The sequence below is a fragment of the Gopherus flavomarginatus genome, chromosome 11 (genome assembly GCF_025201925.1).
Source record: "Gopherus flavomarginatus isolate rGopFla2 chromosome 11, rGopFla2.mat.asm, whole genome shotgun sequence".
Taxonomy (NCBI): Eukaryota; Metazoa; Chordata; order Testudines; family Testudinidae; genus Gopherus; species Gopherus flavomarginatus.
Window position 1 is genome coordinate 23,175,217 of NC_066627.1, and position 21,607 is coordinate 23,196,823.

Genomic DNA, 21,607 nt, shown 5'->3' on the forward strand with positions numbered 1-21,607 from the left:
GCCTGCGGCAGCTGATGCAGGCTCATATTGCTATTAAACTGCAGTGGAGACATTCGGGCTCAGGGATCCTGCTGCCGCTCGGACTCAGAGCCTGGGCTCTATCCTGAGCCAGAAGGTCTGATACAGACCAGCCATGGGTGCAATATTGCAGTGTAGACAGGCCCTGAGAGGGCAGGGCTTTGGTCTCCCTCTCTCTGCCCTGCAGGGCAGTTCCCAAGGAGGCAGCACTCAAGGGCATTTAAAACCCTGGCGAAACAGAGGGCGACAGAAGAGCGCTGCTAGGCTCAGCCACTTTTCATGTTCCCCTGTGCCTGGCCCAGCCTTCCCCTCCACAGGGCTCACCTAGCAGCTGGTCTCACTCCCCCCTCCCCCATCTTTGCTCAGCCTCTCCCCGCAGCCACCTGGCCACTGTGGCAGACGACTTTCCACGACAGCCGCAGCTCAGAAACGCTTTCTCCTGTCCACAGCCATTGGCAGTTGTTTAGACAGTGAGCTTTTTGGGGTCACCAGCCTGGGCCTTGCAGGTGTGCAAGGCAGTGGGCAGGCTTATGGTGCTGTATACAAGTGAGGTAACTGCATAAGGCCCTACCCCCTTGTGGTTCAGAAATGGGGTACATTGAACTGCCTGCAGACTGCCTGGACCTGGTTTGGGTAACTTGCGCACAGCCAAACTGTGCAGGGGACGAGCCAAACTGAGGTTAGGCTCCGGTCAAAAAAGTGTTCAAATCTCAAGCACTCACCCACCATCCAGCAAGGAGTTTAGACTTCAGCCAAGAGAACACCCAAGGCAGGGACGAACACCAGAGCGAGTAGAAAGCCAGCAAGCCCATAGGCTTTTGGAGAGGACCCCAACCTACGAGGGAGCGTGACATTCAAACAGGGATGGGGCACAGATCCTGTCACCACAGTGGGCAAGAAAGACATCTCTCCACCCATTTCTTTTAAAATAGAGTCTTTAATAGTTTCCATTTAATACGCTTGTTTGCAGTTAGTAAATTGGCAACAATCTGGGCAGCAAAAACCTCAGCAATGCATTCGGGATAGTGCAGAATTCCAGGAACATTAACCAGCTGGGATCCCACTGCCACCCCCAACGGAGCTGCTGAAAACCACACTAATGACCGCAGCAACATCAGCGAGCTCTCTGGTCCATCATGTTAACACTCCTGCCCTCGCACCATTCCCCCGAGACATTTTCATTGAGTAACAGGTTGCTACCACAGTAGGAATGAAGGACCGAGCCACCTCTGGCCACTTGCAGGGTAGGTTTATACGAGCGGCTAACGTGAACGTAGAGTTCCATGGAAGCCAAGACAGCGTGAGTGCGAGCTTTAACCCCGGCCTATTTGGTGCTTTAAAACAAAGCTAAAAAATTGTTAGAAACACTCAGTTTATGAAGGATCCTCTGTCCTTTCACATGAATCAGACAGAGCCTTCCCTCCAGGGAGACCAGACCAGCTCAGCTCCTTCACGGGAGGAGAGACTGCTTCCTGCGCACCTGTCCGAACCAAGGCAGTTCAATCAGGTGATGAAAGAGCCCTGGCTCCAAGATCAGTCCCTGGAGCTGCTAAAATACATGAAGACAGGGATGTCTAAAACAAAGGCAAACAGCTTGGCCCCTACCTGCAAGTTCCAGAAACACACAGATTAAGTTAAGAGCAAAATATATTCTCTGCAGATTATAGCATCAATTTTTGGATGCAACAATTAGCTGAATTAGGGAAAAGGCATTCTTGTAACTTAAAGCCTTTTCATCTGAAGCATTTATTTTTAAGTGTACATCTGTTACAGTTAAGAATAAGCAAAGATTCACCAAATCCACAAATCCCAAGAAAAACAAAAAAACAAACAAACAAAAAGGACAGATGGAAAAGAAATTTGCTCCCGCGGGAAAGCTGGTGCAGAGAGTTGCAGCTGCCATGGCAAAAGGTTCTCCCGCTGTGTCTACTCGTTTTGGAGGAATGGCATCTGCTGGAGCTGTGTGTTTAAGTGAAATCTTCCTAGGGGAAGGAAATCCCTCAGGGGCAAGACATTAATACCTCCTTATAAACTCGGTTAAAGCTCCAGTTGGATGCACTGGCTCAGCAGTTCTGGAACTTGTTGGCCCCTGGCTCCTTACTCTGTTTTATCAGTCAGTCTGAATGTGACTCGCATGGGGCGGACACCAAGGTATGGATTAAGACTACCCTGGGCACTGCAGCATTCATTCAGGTCTAACAGTGTAGCCATTTCAAAGACGACTCCAATTACAAACAGGTCACTCTTCAGAATCAAGTTTTTCAGATGGCTCAATCCAATGTCAGAGGCTGACCATCCGTCCTGCATGTTCAAACCCTGCTTCAGGGATCCAAAGATTTGTATTCCCTTTGCTGGCAAAGGTCCTACACATTAAAAACAACCACTGCGTGTCTGTCCCCAGACTGGCTACGCTGTAGTTGCTCTCCTTTCCTTCTGGCTACAGATCAAGGCTTGGGGGAGGTGGTACTGGTCACAGAAGGGGAGGACACTGCAAGTCAGAGATACCCTCCCTCACACTCACTGCAATATGTTTGAAGGATGTTTCCCACTAGCTGTCTGAGCTACCAAATATTAGTGTAAACTTAACATATAAATAATTAAAATTTCCATGTACAGTTTGGGGGAAGAATAGGAAAATGGGTCTCAACGTAAGCCACAGAGGCATGAGATCTGCTTTAAATGCAGTGGCTCAACACCACTTCGGCACTGCACTGACGTATTTCATTCCAAGAAATCTTGGGCCACATCCAGTACCTGGCCTTTGAACGACCTGGTCTGATACTGTTGATTAGGAACCGCAAGCTCAGGCAAAGCAGTCAGATTTTTGCCAAACCTGTTTTTTAAAAACGTACTTTACAAAGTTATTTTGACCAAAGGTCTTTTATTCCCAACATCTAGCAGTGTTACTGTGATTAAAACTACTACTCTAGGAAAAACCTGACATCTCCAAGTAAATATTGCACTTCAAAATTAATGTTGGTAGGTGGATTCAAGGTACTGAAGACTACAAGCTTAGACTCTGGTGTTAGGTTTCCAGGCACAGCTGGTTAGCACTAGCCGTGTTCAAGAAATGGAGAACCTTGCAGCAAAAGCAGTGCTCCTGAAGGCAATTTTAAAACCAGATTAGTAACCCAAGAAGGGACAAGCCACAAGTTTAAAAATCAGTAAATTTTAATCTGTTAATGCCTGGTCAAAGCTAGTCCCCAGACTGCAATTTCCCATCACTGAAATGTTGCTGCTCTCTGCCGACAGGAAGGAGCTGCTGGAGGAGAGGTTACCTCCTAATGGAACAGCACAGACAGACAGATGTAGGCTAAACAGATTTATCACCAAACAATCCAAAAGTGGATGGTAAAAAGGTGAACAGAGCTACAGCATCCAGGAATTCAAAACCACACACAGTCTAACCCACCTTGATCCCCACACCCCAGCACACCCAACCCTGAAAAGACTGCTCCTAGTAGATGTGTGGGGGGCATCTGCATGTGCTTGGCCTGTCAGGCCTTGGTTTGGACGGCCTGGGGCCTTTCCTGTGCTTTTTAACCTGCTAATTCGGGTGGCCACAAGGAGAAGCTACAACTAATGTGGAGTACCCTTGTCTAGCCACGCTACACTGGGGGTGCCAGAAAAAAAAAGGTTAGTTTTTGCAGATGATTATTTTTATCCCGAAACTGGAAGCTCCGTCCCTGAATGTGTCGCCCAGATAGCTTACAAAGTCCCGTCCGTCAGAGATCAGAGGTGGGGGGGATGAGTCTTTAACAAAGCAGTAACATCCATGGTTCCAAGCCTGCACACGCATACACACGCACACACTACGCAGCGTATCCCTGAAAATCCACCATCTGCCAGATATCCTCCAAGCGCTGTCCATTTGAAGCCAGTCTGAAGAATCACTCCTCAGTAAAATCTCTGTCAATGTCCATATATGCCTCATCAATATAGCTAATTATGGCACAGGGTGATGTCCGGTCGGGACTAAGCAGTATAGATACAGTCTCTTTCCAGTAGGTAAAACTAATACATGAACTCTGTGGAGAGAGAGAGAGAAAGTCTAATTAGATGACAGGCTGCAAATAACCCTGAAGTTCATTAGTGTTAACCTGAGTTGCCCCCAAAATATGAGCTACGAACATGAACCAGATCTCCTTTCTCCTGTGCACCAAGCAGAGAGAAACCTGGAAGTCATCTTACATTCAGGTCTGATTCTCTCATCAGGCCAACATCATAACCGTCAGTTTACCATTACTCCTATTCGGCTTTAGGAAAGCTTTCCCACACAATGGAAACGTATCCAGCACAAACCAGATGATGCTTGTCTGTACAGGTTTCACAGTAGCAGCCGTGTTAGTCTGTATCCGCAAAAAGAACAGGAGTACTTGTGGCACCTTAGAGACTCAAATACATTTGTTTATTTGAGTCTCTAAGGTGCCACAAGTACTCTTGTTCTTGTCTGTACCGAACACAGCCTGCACCAATAAATATCTGGATAAAAGATTAATATTGGAAGCAGCAGAACCCCAAACCACAACGCAATGGTTATGGAAGACAATACCGTACTCTCACGTAGACCTCTCTCAACTGGTGCCTACATGAGAAGGATCAGGCATGCCAATGTGTCAGTGACAAGAGATAGGATGGACGGACAGCCATGTGCCAAGCTGAAGTGGAACACAACAATGGTAGAGTGATATGCTGTGGCAGTTTCAGAGATGTGTCAGCATCTCTAGCAAGACACTAAAGCACACAAGGAGAAGCAGTCATTGTGCATGAACTGCACAAGCAGATAAGACAATGCAATGCCTGTGCATTGCAAGGAGCATGTAGCCCTACGAATTAATCTGCTTGTTTGTATAAATGTCTCTTTTCTTATAAATTTGAGTATTTGAGGTAATAGGCTTATAGATTTATATTAAAAATATGTTTGGCTGTAATGCAAGAGACCTACAGGCCCAAACCCTGTATGTTAAGCTAAGGCAAAGTTAGTACATTTTGGGACCCTTACTCAGAAAAGTAAAAATCGATAAAAACACCCATGCAGGTGTCTAGAGACCTTTTGCCTAAACCAACAGACAATGAAAGAAGGCAAAGGGGATTTTTCGAAGTGGTACCCACAGACCTAACAAGGACACAAGTGCATACATACTTGTCATCCATATGCACATAGATATTAGCCTATGGGGTAAGTGTACCCTAACATTTCTGTGGTGGAAGGATGAAATTTGGGCATAAGAGGAAGGATTTCCGACCAATGCCCTATAAAAAGGTGACTGCCTCCCAAATGACAAGATGAATCTACCCTTCATTGTCAAATTTGGAGCACATAATATTGTATCATCATATGTATCTCTAGAACAACAGTAATACAATTGTAACTCTGTAATTCCAACTGTTTTACCATTTGTCTACTATTTCATAGATTTTAATAAAAGGTCTTTATGACTATATCTGTCTCAGTGTAAGCTTCCTGTCATACCCTCAAAGGTCCTTTTATAAACTCTGTGAAGCCTGATTCAGGACAAACTTTATCTTCTGATCAAACAAACTGACGATTAATATCCATATTAATAAATTAATTAAAATTAAACAAACATTAAATTAAGTGGATAAATTAAATCAACATTAACAACATACCCTGAATCAGGCTACAAGCTCCATTGTGCACTGAGGGATCTATAGGCTTGAAGACTGGTTTTAGCCTGTAATTAACTCCAACAGGGAATGCCAAGCAGAAGAAAAGATCAGAAACTTCTCAAAGAAATCACAAGTCTGCACCTTGCATGCAGGATAAACTCAGCTCCTGCCCATAACTGCATCCTTCCACTGTCTCTCCCTCCTCCATTTTGTGGAGGCCAAGTGCCTCACCATACCGTCCGGGGCCCTTCTAGCTATGTCCCCTCCCAGCCCAGGGGCATGGCTTTAGTTGTCTCACCTAAGGAACACAGGCTATTACCCACGCTTGCTAGCCTGCTCCTAGGATAACAGCTGTTTGGGAAGGGACTCGGGAGTGGGGCTCTGCTTACCTGGGTTAATGTACAGAAACCTACATTGATGGATTCTGTAGGGAAACCAACACAGTAGCATGTTGCAGGCTGCTGACCCAGATTCTTTCTGGCGCCTCACACCCATACCAGGCACTTCACTGGCTAGATGCAACAGCCAACTTACTACTATACAAATAATTGCATAGGTAAGGACACTTATTTCTTAAGCATCCATTAAGATGGATTATGTGTAAATATTATACCATCAATAGTAAAAGTGAATTAATATTATATATTTTACACAAACCAGGGGAAAAGAACATAAAGGCTGCTAGGTCAAACACTCAGGTTAGGAAAGGTTCCCTGGGTAACCCTAATTCAGCCCTCTCCTGCATGTGTTAGGATACAGACGGGTAGGGGAGGGGGTCTCTTATTGGACCAGGTTCTGGTGGTGAGAGAGACAAGCCTTCAAGCTATACAAAGCTCTTCCTCAGGGCTGGGGAAAGCACTCAGGGTACATCTACACTAGAAGCACTGCACATCTGGTGCAGACTCTCTAAGTAGTCAGCTTCACGACTCCACCTCCGGCGAGTGGCGGCAGCCATGTTGGCGGGAGAAGCTCTCCTGCCCACACAGCGCCTACACTGGGACTTAGGTTGGTGTAACTCATGTTGCTCAGGGTGTGAATTATTCACACCTCTGTGTGACAAGTCATACTGAAGGAAGTTCTAATTAGACAAGGTCACAGCTAAATACAAGATTAAATGGATCGTTTAGTAGAAGTCATTTAGCATATATTCTAAGGGACCATTCAAGGTGATACAGACTAATTGCAGTTTGACTCACAGGATCCCATTCAGTGCACAGGAGGGACGGTGCACACTGAATGAACTGATTCCATCTTTTGATTTCTCATTGTTCAAGGTGGGGCCCAGGCCTTACTGGGCACTATTCAAGCCCAGCTCTGAAGACAGAATTATTAATTTCCTCGTGGGCTTTCTTATGGCACTCATCACTATAGAACTGAGTGTCTCAAACAATTTATTTTCATAAAACACAGTCTTCTGAGAGGGTGCTATTGTAATACAGAAGATAAATATCCCATTTTACAGATGGGGAAGAGAGACACAGATTAAGGTCAAAATTCTCCAATTGTGGATGCCCAATTTGAGACATGGAGGACCTGATTTTTCAGAGTGCTCAGCACTGTATAGCACTTAACATAGTCAAACAGCTCTCAGCGACTGCAGCTGCAAGTGCCCAGCACTTCTGCCAATCAGGCACTGGTGTTTCAAGCTGGGCACCCAGAAAATGAAGATCACAGTTAGTGTCACCCCTGTGACAGGTTTAAGTGACTTGCCCAGCACCACACAGGAACTCAATGGTAGAGGCAGAGAGAATACAATTCCCACCATTTTAACCATGAGATTGGCCTTGCTCTTTCTGCAGTGCCCAGCCTCATTCACGACACACCTTCTGTGACTCAAGGGCCTCTCAGTGCCAAGTGGCATGGGGCACAGGAGTGCACAAGGCTTACACGGATCCTCTGGGGTCTGGTATTTACATACCAAGTTTAACAAAAAGGGCCATCTATGGTTTGTGCTGAAAGCCTGTCACAGCGATCATCTTAAATCACTGCAAAGTGTGTGTGTGCATATGTATTATATAGAAAAATATGTTCTTAAAACCGGGCAGTTAATGGCAGCTGACCCAGAGGTAACACGCCTTAAGACAGGTTCCACCACACAGGAGGTGGGAGACACTTATCTCCCTGGCTGACCATTGCACGTCTTCCAATGGGAGTCTATTTGCATGTGAGGAGAAGAAATTAACAGGGTTGGGAATGACTATGCTGTTTACAGGTGGCCCAGTGTACCTAGAGGTGCAGAAAGATGCCCTGGCACTCTCTCTCAGGGGAGGCAAGCTGCCAGTAGGTTGGATTTATGAAAGGAGGGTCTCAGCCATCCAGGTTGAAAAACCTGTGAGAAGGACTTTAGGTAAGCAGGACCTTGTTAGACAAGAGGGGATCTTCTCGGTCAGTTTTAGGCTCCAGGAGGTGTGTTATTATTTTACTGTATATGTAACTCTGATCCCAGCGTTTCTGTTTGCTATACTTTGATTCACTGTTGTTTATTAAACAAACAGATTTATTTATAAAGAAAGCAAGTGTCAGTGCTGCATGTGAAGTGGTGTGGTGTCCTAAGGTGTAACTAGTAAGCCGGGCTGTAGGGTTCCTTTGGGAACAGCGGGTCTGGTAATTCTGTGAGCATCCAGTGGAGCAGGGGCTGGACACCGCATGGGGTGGTTGGAATACTCAGGAGTTGGAGTGCGCCTGTTGCTTACCTGCACAAGGACAGCAGAGCCTGCTTAGGCTGAGAGTGGAGTGCTTGTGTTGCCTGTTGCTGGTGGAGACAGGGACTGACTGTTGGCAGGCACAGACAACACTTCCTCAGGCTAAAGGCAGGTGGCAGCAAGGTGCCTCGCAACCCTGGGCACCCCCAGGATGCATCACACCTTCCCATGTCTGCCACAAATGAAGCAGGATCCCACAGACAACAGTCTCTTTCACTACACAACCCTGACTCATCCTCAGAGGAGGTCCTGCCTCTGTGCTGAATGAGGCAGGGCAAAAAAATAGTATGTGATCATGTACTGAAAGAGTATCAATGCATATGCACAAGAGGGCCATGTAAAGGTTGGACCAACAACCTTTACGCTGGCTTCTCCCATCTTTTGAGTGCTTGACTTCGCAACTTCATTTTTAAGCTTGTGTGTGAAAAATCCCGCCCTTTTTTTTTTTTTTTTAAAGAAAACCAAACACCAAATTTCTTCATGTGTCATCATACTGACATCCCCAGAGTTCATCAGCTGGAGCCTTTAGATCCCCGCCCAGAGCTCTGCTGTTGGAGGACAGAGTAACTGGGAGCAGGAGTAGTTTGTGGACCAGCACTTGGCCAGTGGGTTCGTAGACATTTGCTGACAGCAGAGGGATGGAGAGACTCGGGAACCTTGGGTTCCAAGCTAGGCAGTGGAAAGGAGTGCGCTCTAGAAAAGAGGTTCTCAGACTTGTACCAGTGACCCCTTTCACATACCAAGCCTCTGAGTGTGACACCTCCCCCCACCACCATAGATTAAAAACACCTTTTTATATACTTAACGCCATTATAAATGTTGGAGGCAAAGTGGGGTCTGGGGTGGAGGCTGACAGCTCGCAACCCCCCCATGTAATAACCTTGCGACCCCCTGAGGGGTCCTGACCCCCAGTTTGAGAACCTCATTGTAGAATATCCCTTCTTGCCCAGTCCTCTTCAAGCTGTCCCAGTCCTGTCTCTTCCTCCATCCCGGCTCCTTGTCCCAAGCCAGTTCCAGTCTCAACTCCTGAGGCTTCTCAGACCTGTTCCCAGTCTCCTTGCTGAGCCAGTCCTAGCTTCAACCCTCTGTTCTCCTCCATCCCAGCATCCTCACCCCCTTGTTCCCAGTCAGTCCCAGTTTCCTCCCTCCCCCCACACACCCTGGCTTCCAGTTGTGCCCCCAACCCACGTTTCCCCATCCCCACCTCCCTCATCCAATTTCATTATTCTCTCACACACCCTCCTTGTTCCAGTCTCTGCCCATCTCGTCTGGGTCTCTTTCCCCCACTCATACAAGTGGCTTTGCATCTGATCAATCTCCGCCCCCAGGCTCAGAGACCCAGACACCCTCCCAGCTCCCCCCGTCCCAACCAGCTGCCAATCGCAATTTCCCAGTTGGGGTTGGTCCTGCTTTGAGTAGGGGGTTGGACTAGATGACCTCCTGAGGTCCCTTCCAACCCAGATATTCTATGATTCCCCCTCACCACTAGACTCCTTGCCATCATCTATTTCCACCCACTCTCACCTGTCCAGCTAGGTCCTCTGCATTCTCATCAGGCAGCCTCCACCCCCTAACTGCCTGGGCACAGGAGTGGGGTCACTTAGAGCACCAGAGAGGAAAGGTTTCCTCCCTGCTTTCAGTTCAGATGCCTGGAACTGGCAGGGCCCATAGCAGCCAGGAACTGCAAATGCAGGGGAAGTCTTGCAGGATTATAGCTGCGACCAATCTACAGTCTCTATTGAGCAAGTGTGAACTGATTTTTTCTCCCAAAAACATATCAGATTTTGGTGCATTTTCACAGAAATGGCAAAAGGTATATCCCTGACACAAAGACCAGCCTACTGCCAAACTTAAAGTCCCTGCTCTAAAGCATGGATGCCCTAAGCTTTTGAGAGGAAAAGGGTCACTGGGACTTAAACCCGAGGGAAAAAAATTCCCCTGGGCTCATTCTCAGAAATGGCTAAAGTTCTCCCAAAGAAATCAGCCTGAGACAGACACTTGGCATGGAAAATTTCAGCCGAACAGTTAAAAGTCTGGCAAAAAAGTTACGAGTAACCAGAAAAAAGGGTCTTATAATAGGAAGTGTTGAGCAACTTGCCACCATGCTGCCAATAACACTAATTTACATCCATGATATATGCTGTTTACATTTGTATCTCATCCAGCAAGTAACCCAGATGGTCAGATTTGTATCTATTTATAGCCTGCCATTCCTAATTTCTTTCTCATTAACTTGAAGGAAGGATGGACACTGGGTTAGATACTACAGAGAATGTTTGCTTGTTAAGTTCCCCATTGGATATTTTACTTCCTTTTCATGGAGATTAGGGCTGCTGATTAACTGCAGTTAACTCACGTGATTAACAAAAAAAACAAAACACGATTTAAAAAATTAATCGCGATTAATCACACAGTTTTAATTGCACTGTTAAACAATAGAATACCAATTGAAATTTATTAAATATTTTGGATGTTTGTCTACATTTTCATATCTAATATATTCTGTGTTGTAATTTATTTCAAAATGTATATTTGTATTACAAATATTTGCACAGTAAAAATGATAAAGTAGTATTTTTCACTTTACTTCATACAAGTACGGTAGTGCAATCTGTGTCATGAAAGTGCAACTTACAAATGTAGATTTTTTTTTTTGTTACATAACTGCACTGAAAAGTAAAACAATGTAAAACTTCAGAGCCTACAAGTCCATTCAGTCCTACTTCTTGTTCAGCCAATCACCAAGACAAATAAGTTTGTTTATATTTACAGGAGATAATTCTCCTGCTTCTTATTTACAAAGTCACCAGAAAGTGAGAACAGATGTTTGCATGGCACTTTTGTAGCCAGCACTGCAAGGTATTTACATGCCAGATATGCTAAACATTCATATGTCCCTTCATGCTTCGGCCACCATTCCAGAGGACATGCTTCCATGCTGATGATGCTCGTTAAAAAAATAAGTGCATTAATTAAATTTGTGACTGAACTCCTTGGGAGAGAACTGTATGTCCCCTGCTCTGTTTTACCTGCCACATATTTCATGTTATAGTAGTCTCGGATGATGACCCAGCACATGTTGTTCATTTTAAGAACACTTTCACAGCAAATTTGACAAAACACAAAGAAGATACAAAAATGAGATTTCTAAAGATAGCTACAGCACTCCACCCAAGGTTTAAGAATCTGAAGTGCCTTCCAAAATCTAAGAGGGACGAGGTGTGGAGCATGCTTTCAGAAATCTTAAAAGAGCAACACTCCGATGCAGAAACTACAGAACCTGAACCACCAAAAAAGAAAAATCAACCTTCTGCTAGTGGCATCTGACTCAGATAATGAAAAAGAACATACGTCAGTCTGCACTGCTTTGGATTGTTATCGAGCAGAACCCATCATCAGCATGGACGCATATCCCCTGGAATGGTGGTTGAAGCATGAAAGGACATATGAATCTTTAGCACATCTGTCACATGAATACTCTGCAAGGCCGGCTACAACAGTGCCATGAGAATGCCAGTTCTCACTTTCAGGGGATATTATGAACAAGAAGCGGACAGCGTTATCTCCTGCAAATGTAAACAAACTTGTTTTTCTGAGTGATTGGCTGAACAAGAAGTAGGTCTGAGTGGACTTGTTAGGCTCTAAAAATTTTAGACTGTTTTATTTTTGAATGCCTTTTTTTGTACGCCTTTTTTTGTACATAGTTCTACATTTGTAAGTTCAGCTTTCATGATAAAAAGAGATGGCAATACATTTCTTGTATTAGGTGAATTGAAAAATACTATTTCTTTTGTTTTTTTTACAGAGCGAATACTTGTAATCAAAAATATAAAGTGAGCACTGTACACTTTGTATTCTGTGTTGTAATTGAAATCAATATACTGGAAAATGTAGAAAACATCCAAAAATATTAAAATAAATGGTATTCTGTTATTAACAGTGCAATTACTTTTTTTTTTTTTTTTTTTTTTTAAATAGTTTGAGAGCCCTAAAGGAGATATCTATGGGTCTGGTTGGGTGAAAGCTGATAGACAAATGCTGAATTTTATGCCTTGTTTTGAACACTCCTCCAACCTCTCTATTATAGAGGAGTTTAGCTTGTGTACATGCATTTACACATAGTGCTTAGGAAGAATATAAATGACATTGATGGCATGGAGGTTGAGAAGTGAGCTGTCGTACAAAGGGGCAGGGAAGCTAACATGAGACTATGGAAAGGAATTTAGCACAAGGAAAATTAAGGCTTAATTTAATATTAGACTAAGCATCAGGAAGACTTTGGACACCTAAAGCGGTTGAACCTACCCAGCATTTGATCCAATTAAGACAGAATTTTCTGTAAGTAAAGCTATTGAGATGGGGTTAGTCCCTTCAGGACTGTCCAAGCTACCAATGACTACTGCCACCAAGGTGCACAGGACAATTCAGCTGTTTCTTCAGCCAGGGCACATTACCTGGTACAGATACAAAGGGGCAAGGAAAAGTTCCATTTAGACTATTAACGGATCAGGACTTACAAGCCACCGAAAAGGAGCATCATTTACTTTTAGTGTTGAGGTTATATGGGTTAACATTCTAACACTGAGATATTGACAAGTTAGAGGGAGTTAACAGAAGAGCACCACCAGCAGATTAATGAGCAGGAGGGGCTGTGTTAGAGTGAAAGCTTAAGAGACCTGTATTTGAATCACTTGGCTATCCGTGGGGCAAGCATGACCATGTGGGACAGAGAGGTGCATTAGCATAAGATAGTGTAAAGCTGGGCTGAAGAGTATGAAAAGCTTCCTGATATTGAAATCTACGAAAACTGCATAATGGCTCCTCACATACACACACACCTTCCTGCCCCCCCAAGGAAAGTGGCAGAAGCCCATTGCTTGCGACATTTATGGCAGAGCTCTAGAACACTACACTTTCTAGGGACCGATTCTGCACTGACTCCTCAGGAACCTGGCCGGAGTGCCTAACAGGTCTTTGCCATCTCTGATCTGATCAGAGGCTAGAACAGATCCAAGCCCTACAGTTGCCTCACACTCTTCTGATCATGTGCACCCTGGCACTGAATTGCTAAGACACTATAAAAGCACTTTAGGAAGTTCCATTTCCTTACTTCCCTCAAAACTTCTCATTTCTCCATTTGTGTAAGCTGGCCCACTAAGACTACCATGGTTCTCCCCTAGGGCAGCAGGAGATCAAACACATACATTTTCTAAGCAGGTGCTGTCTTTGTCCTTGTTGAGGTAATGCTGTTGCCAGAATCGCAGGAGACTATGAAAGTTGTTCAGGATGAACCCTGGGTATTTTTCCGTATATTCCATCTCTTGCAGTGTGTGCAGGTAGAAGGGTAGCTTGTCTTTCCTTCGGGCCAGCATTAAGATAACTAAGCTTGTGTTCAAACAACTGACATTTTCCTAAAATAAAGGAGACATGGGAAATCAAGTTACAGAAAAATGCAGAGATCAAGTATTCCATTAAATGAACACACAGAATTCATTTAGGGTCCAAATCTATCCAAGATAAATGCTTCTAACTCCGGGTGCACAGTGAAGACAAGCACATCTTGAAAAGAAGTCAGAGCCCCAAACCCATTATTACACATCATGAATGATTACAGTGATTATATTTTAATGTCAGCTCTTTACCTGTGTGAGTGTCTGTACATGAATTATATTAATGAGGCGGAAAAGGAAGGACATTCTCATGGACATCTGAGACATGTATGATAATAGGCGGCACTCGGACAAGACTTCTGCAACTATAGGGAAGACAACCAGATTATTAGATTTGCAGTTTAGATAGACAAAGAATGAAACAGTCATTCTTAAAATCTGGATGTAAGGGGAAGATAGTAATGCCTAGTCTTGCATTAGGTTCAGGAATCGTATCCAGAGCTGCAGACAGGTTGTGCTTTTCTCTGAACAGAGACAAGGGAGACTTCTGGTTGAAAAAGATGGAGTTGTTCTGAGGACACATTGTCTTCAGCCACAGAGTTCTTTTACGGCAGGCTGATCTGCAGCTGAAGGCCATCCCAGCTGACAACGTGGGCAGCACAGCAAGAAGAACTGGTGCTCACACCCAGTAAGCACATGAGTGCTTAAGTCATGCACCTGAGACACACACTCCTACTAAGGATTTGAAAGCCTGATTGCAATCTCTCAAAGAGCTGCCAAGTCTTCCTTTACCTTTAATATCAGACTGGTTCTCAAATCGGTCCAGAGACAATGTAATGCAGCGAACCAACATGTTTGAGTCAACCAGTGAACTGTTGATCTGATTCAAAAAGATCTGAAACTAAAGACAGACATTTTAGTGCTATGTTTGCAAAAGTGATATACTCTATAGTGATAGGCACTTGTGGAGCAGAGTTTCATACACTTTGAGAGCATTTTATGTGACTAACAAGCTGGATATTACCCTTGGCATGAACAGTAATTAGGATTAGCTGCCCATTGCAGGTAGGTCTGCAGACAAGGCCCTGTGGTGAGTACAATTATGTGACCACACAAATGGCCTTTGGAAAAGTTACTGCATAACTGTGCTCATGAATTTGAGCTTCTGTTTTAAAGGACTAAGTCTCTAGCCACATTGCTTGCAGCAATGTCATGTCATGTTCTCAACAAGTGTTGTGCATCCAAGTCTCTAGACTACTTCAAACAGTACCTCAGAAGTACAAACGCCCCGTTCATTTCAGAGGTAACCATGAGCCCCTAATCCCCAAATCATAAATTTCTCCTGCCCAGAAAAAGGAAAGGGGCAAATTAACCCATGTACATCACAGGACTGGCACCTAGTATTTGGCACAGAGCAGGGTGGGGGTGGGGGTTTGTTTTTGTTTTTGTTTTTTTAAAAGAGATTTACCTTCTCGTCTGTGTTGATATATTTGTTGAACCTCTTGAAAGCATCAATGTTGAATTTCATCAGTTCTCCCAGCAGATCAAAGTAACTCTGAAGCACATCCCGTGATTTGCACTCACTGTCAACAATGCAGTAGAGAATATGCTGGCAAGAAAGGAAAGTGTGTTACCACCACATTTTAGCCTAAATCACCAATAAACTCAGATTCAAATGCTTGTGATCCAATTACTGCTTAAAAAAAGTTTAAAAAAAAGAATGAAATGTGGATAGAGTACGTAAATCAGGTGATTCTTCCCACAGCACCCACAAATGGAGTATCTAAGATCTGAATCTAAGGTAGATATAAATCACTTAGAATCAGATACTGTAAGTACCTGTACCAGTTCCAGAGTTAGATTTAACCAAACTTAATGATCATGTACAATGTTTCAGGTTCCCATAAATCATAGTTTTACCAAATGCGATCACCTCCTTAAAAGTTTATCTTGTTGAAACCAGAGCTAAATCTCTCAAAGGTGTTGCATTAGGTTGCATAAGAGCTGCCTATTGCTGCAGTGAATTCTAGCACTCATTTTTTAAGCTTCCTGGATTTTCTTAAAAAGTAAACCCACCAATTCCCATGGAGATACATGCTAAGTTTGTTATTTGTGCCAGAGCAGATATCTAGGTTGTTACCTCTAAAAGTCCTCTCTTTAGCAGGAACATCTGGTCTGCATAGGAAGTGGCACCTCGTAGAAAACTCTCGACTGCTCTTGCTTGCCAGAACCTGAGACAAATATAAATGAAATTTTACTAATTCAACAAGGTTGTAACTCATTGGGGAAAGTTACTTTACCACATACATGTCTCAGGCTAAACTAAGTTTCCCTGTCCATTTAGTTTCAACATGAAAGTGAAGCGGTGTAAAGCAATTCCATAGAATAGTCACTATTCCACTCACACTACCGGAGAAACCAAATCACAACATTTTAAGTCTTCTCACAATGGATAATAAAATACTTCAGCTGTCATGAACTCTGAAGACTAGCAAGTCTTCCCACCCCACCAAAAAAACCACATACATCAATGTAAATGGAACCCACCTGAAAGAGGACTCGGCTGGTTCCTTCTTCATGACCTGTAGTAGCCTGGTTAACAAACCTCTTTTTCCATCGCAGACTAGACTTCTAAAGAATGTGGAGGGGAATATTACAAATAAGAGTGGAAGGATGGCAAAAGCAGGTCACTATAGAATGTACTTCTGGAGATTAAGCTAGATTCTACTCACAAAGCTTAATATGAAGAGTCCAGTATTACACAGCAATGTCATGCATGAGTATTTCACATTGCCCACAAGAACTGATGACAACAGCTCCCACATAGCTCTGATGCTGTAATCAGCAAGATCTGCAGCATAACTGGCTTTCAAGGAAGTTTCAAACAAAGCATTTTTGTTGAAACCTTACCAAATGCAAATGAAATACGAGCACTGATTAGAAGCAGCAGCAGGCCTGACAGCTTTGAGTGAGAATGGAGGGGGCTGGGTCTCACTACACATTTACAGAAAGGAGAGTTTGGTTCAGCAAGAACAACATTTTTGTATCAGAATTCAGAACGAGGCAGCAGCCTAAATAAGTTAGCCTCCACAGGAAAAACCCATGAAACTGAAGCACACAAACATTAACAGCACCTTGACACAACTCGGAGATGTATTTATGCAAGAGGTATATGCAGACATGCTGCCAGAAAAATGATGATTATTCAGAAAAGGCGTGGCACCTGAAAACAATAAGGGCAGGAAATGGAATGGTTCTGGCCACGTGCTTAGACCATGAGCCAACCTGCAGGTGTAGGGCAAGACAGTTTAGGATTCACTTTTCTACTGTTCAGAAAGATAGGCAGCATGCCTGCTCAGTTGGTCCATGCTGGTCACTGCCTGTGTACCGACCAGCTGAGGTGCTGGATGCAGCCTAAAGCCTGCAGAACAGAGCTTTTCACAAAGGAAGGCACTGGCTGCGGGATAGCTGGCTCCCCTTACTAGTGCCATCAGAAAATAGGGAAGGTTGCTCTGCAAATAACACAGGATGGAAGAGGTTCTGTGGCCTCGCCTCTCCTCCTCCTAGCACACGTACAACACAGGGCAGCATTTCCCTGTGAATGGTTGAAGCAGGGCCAGAACAGCAGCAGTGCTCAGGAAGAGAGGGTTTAGTCAACAATGGTGGTGGTTTCTCACCAACAAGGCAGATAACGAGGAAGTTGGCAACATTTAAGAACTGGGAAATCCCATCATGTGCCAGAGATTCCTTTTCAAAACCAATGGCACCTTTCCACTCACACCAGCAACCTGGTATGACCCAAATACGTTTGTTGGCTATGTCTTCTGAGACCTGCAGAGGGAGTGAGCTGGATTCTTTCGTCTAGCACACGAAGAGAACTGTTTATCAAAGGCTTGTCTTCAGAAGTCATACTGATTTAACTAGATCAGTACCACAGAACCCCTTAGTGGGGCCACTCAAATGGCTTTACATATATGTCATGTCAATTTAGCTTAATTTGGTTATTAGCCATTTCTAAATCAAACCTCTTTGGCAGGTACTCATATCTTCTAAATCAGTTTAGTGAAATTGGCGTAATGTGTGTGTAGGCCAGGCCTAAATCCCAACAGCAAAATATTACTGGTGGCTATTCATGAGCTAGAAAGATTCCAGCTTGCTTCACAACAGTCAGTTTGTGAGGCTGGCAGTTAGAAAAGTATATAACATGGAGATCATGGACACAAACGTCAAACTCCATAATGCCATTGTCACAGCCTCTTTATAGAGTACGAAGTGCATTTTAAGATGTCAGCTAGTCATTACTATGAAAATAGGGGTAGCTATTTCTCCCTTTGAAGGATCTGGTTCTCCACCAGGCAATGCAATGGCCTTATAGAGCAACACTATTTGATACTGATGTGGCAATTTCACCTAGCTTCTTTCACATGTGATATATGGAAAATGCATGTCTTTACATTTCCATAATTTCCTAGTGGTTCTGCTAGTGCAACTTAATGCTGAAGTTACGGGAATGAGGCTTCATGGAAGATTTCAAATAGAGCAGATAAAATGAAACCTCTAGCATAAGTACTTACCGAATGTTCAGAGTTTAAGAGAGCTTGAAATAACAGGCTACAAAACCTATAGCTTCCTCCCTACCTGTCTGTGTTGACAACTGCGTCTACTTCAGGGATGTTGGCTTTGAGGGAGATTGCACTCAGTTCATTAAGTTCTTGGCTGTTTAACAGAAGATACTTGTTCCTGAAAAAAAATCATTGAGAGAAAAAAGGAAAAATGAGGCTGAGCACATCCATTTGTTTCCTTCATTCATGATTTATATAATATTGCCAGTTATACGTACTGCATCTGCAATCCACAACTCCAAGTCAAACAAGACAGTGTGGCTAAGTTATTTGTGAAACCGGAAAGATGGAAATAGACATTTATTGATGCAGCCCACTAACAGGCTGTTGCCCTGCCTAAGAGTGCATGCTATCACATTGCCAGTCCTCCCGAAATTCAGTCCCTGTCACTAAGCATTAAAAAAGTAGTGCCAGGTTTCTTACACTTGTCTTTTTTATTATACCATAACCATCCAAAAGCAGATTAGAGAAAGATACAACACAACAAGGATAGCCTTTCAGCACTTACAAAATAGAGGTATTTCACCTACAATAATTGCTATTTAATCTGTTGGAAGCTATGACATTAACTTTCAAAAATACAAAATGGCAGCTGAATAGATTTCAGCAAATTCAGATAGCACAGCCTTCCAAGAATACCTCAAAAAGAGTTTCTATGCTGCCTATCAATAGTTGCCCAATAATATGAAGATTAACTAGTAACATTAAATCATATAAGGCACTCAAATTTTCCAGTACTTCGTTACAATTTACTTGACTATGTTATTATCCTATTCCTGGAGAGTGCCAAAAGACATCAGGAAACAATCTAGAAAACAGGGACGGGTATAGCAATGTAAAGAACTCTCACAATAAGATATTTAGCCTAGTAACTATATAAAAGAGAAAGTGTTTTTCCAATGTCATTCAAATAAACCTGAATTGCCCATTCACCATTTTCGAGAGAGCAAAAATCATATTTTTATATATATATATATATATATATATATATATACACACACACACACACACACACACACACACACACACTTTACTCTGCAATATTCACTATGAAAGAAAATTTTGTTTTTGATCTAACAGAAATGCACTACAAGAGCTATTCTTTCAACACACTCATTTTTTCTATAAATCCTCTTTAGTCTGGTTTAGTTGCAAGTGGCCAACAAAATGATTTTTTTTTTTTTTTTAAAACTACAAACAGCCTTCTGGCCTTCATTATCAGGAATGTCTAGCTATTTTCTGGGCCACACCAATTCCAGTCACCAGTCAGTCAAGGTGACTTCCAAGACTACAGTAATAGACTCAGATTCATAGACTCTAGGTCTGGAAGGGACCTCGAGAGGTCATCGAGTCCAGTCCCTTGCCCTCATGGCAGGACCAAATACTGTCTAGACCATCCTGGATAGACATTTATCTAACCTACTCTTAAATATCTCCAGAGATGGAGATTCCACAACCTCCCTAGGCAGTTTATTCCAGTGTTTAACCACCCTGACAGTTAGGAACTTTTTCCTAATGTCCAACCTAAACCTCTCCTGCTGCAGTTTAAGCCCATTGCTTCTTGTTCTATCCTTAGAGGCTAAGATGAACAAGTTTTCTCCCACCTCCTTATGACACCCTTTTAGAGACCTGAAAACTGCTATCATGTCCTCTCTCAGTCTTCTCTTTTCCAAACTAAAACCCAATTCTTTCAGCCTTCCTTCATAGGTCATGTTCTCTAGACCTTTAATCATTCTTGTTGCTCTCCTCTGGACCCTCTCCAATTTCTCCACATCTTTCTTGAAATGCAGTGCCCAGAACTGGACACAATACTCCAGCTGAGGCCTGACCAGCGCAGAGTAGAGCGGAAGAATGACTTCTCGTGTCTTGCTCACAACACACCTGTTAATGCATCCCAGAATCACGTTTGCGTTTTTTGCAACAGTATCACACTGTTGACTCATTTAGCTTGTGGTCCACTATAACCCCTAGATCCCTTTCTGCCGTATCCCTCCTAGACAGTCTCTTCCCATTCTGTATACGTGAAACTGATTGTTCCTTCCTAAGTGAAGCACTTTGCATTTGTCTTTATTAAACTTCATTCTGTTTACCTCAGACCATTTCTCCAATTTGTCCAGATCATTTTGAATTATGACCCTATCCTCCAAAGCAATTGCAATCCCTCCCATTTTGGTATCATCTGCAAACTTAATAAGTGTACTTTCTATGCCAATATCTAAGTCGTTGATGATCTCTCTAAAGTATTGTTTAGCATCTGCCAGCACTTCTCCCCTACTTTAAGATGCTGGAGCAAGACAAAATACAAGATGTTCCTCAGATGCCTTATTACTTTTAACATCTTACCCTGCTGATTAGTATCAGCTGGAGTTGCCACATGGTATCTGTTTCCTTCCAGGTCAGATTTCTGCAATGGAATTCTAACACCTCTCGCTATTAAAAGGGAATTCTCTGAATCCTTAGCCAGTAACTCAGGGGTTTAGCTGAATCCTCTCTCCCTGTACCAGCTGAGTTCAAGCATTCTTTAGTCTCTTGCTTTCATTGGGTTTTCAGTTAACTCAAGTTTACCAGTCATTTTACATGCCTTAACATAGAGATTTTACTTTACTATTACTTAATTTTAATAATCCATTTTCTTCAGCATTTCTGTTTTAGATTCTACACTTTCCATTCAGTTTCAGTGGATTCCAATTTTCATGATATAAAGATGTTCAACTTCTAGATGTTTAACTTTATTATTTTTGTTTCAACCACACTTGAGGTTTTTATAGTGATCGCTTTAACACAGACAGCATCTGAGGAGACTTACTGTACCATCCGGGAGTTGTTGCTGGGCTAATAGTGGCTGCAGAGGGAAAGTTTTTGATGGACTGAGATACAGATCTAGGTCCCAGTTTTCATGGCATGAGATCTCTCAGTTTTGGCTTGGCCATAGCAGAACAAGGTAAATGTGACACTTATAGAATAAGAACTGGTATAAGAGGTATAAGGTTTAGAGACGGGCTACTAGGATGATCTGAGGAATGGAAAATCTGTCTTATGAAACGAGACTCAAAGAGCTTGGCTTGTTTAGACTAACCAAAAGAAGGTTGAGGGGGGATATGATGGCTCTTTATAAATATATCAGAGGGATTAATATTAGGGAGGGGGAGGAATTATTTAAGCTTAGTACCAATGTGGACATAAGAACAAATGGGTATAAACTGGACACTAGGAAGTTTAGACTTGAAATTAGATGAAGTTTTCT

General features: G+C 43.1%; 1 protein-coding gene across 1 annotated transcript in view; it reads right to left on the bottom strand.

Annotated features, from left to right (window-relative positions):
• Window positions 1–935: 935 nt before the first annotated feature.
• Window positions 936–21,607, bottom strand: part of TRPC4AP (transient receptor potential cation channel subfamily C member 4 associated protein) — a 65,003-nt gene continuing 44,331 nt past the window's right edge. The window contains exons 12-19 of the mRNA XM_050917306.1: window positions 18,380–18,481; window positions 16,289–16,372; window positions 15,882–15,972; window positions 15,210–15,350; window positions 14,534–14,642; window positions 13,994–14,106; window positions 13,556–13,762; window positions 936–4,046 (exon numbers count right to left, since the gene is read on the bottom strand). Coding sequence (XP_050773263.1) covers window positions 3,909–4,046; window positions 13,556–13,762; window positions 13,994–14,106; window positions 14,534–14,642; window positions 15,210–15,350; window positions 15,882–15,972; window positions 16,289–16,372; window positions 18,380–18,481 — 985 coding nt within the window. The 3' untranslated portion in view covers window positions 936–3,908. The remainder of the gene's footprint in view (window positions 4,047–13,555; window positions 13,763–13,993; window positions 14,107–14,533; window positions 14,643–15,209; window positions 15,351–15,881; window positions 15,973–16,288; window positions 16,373–18,379; window positions 18,482–21,607) is intronic.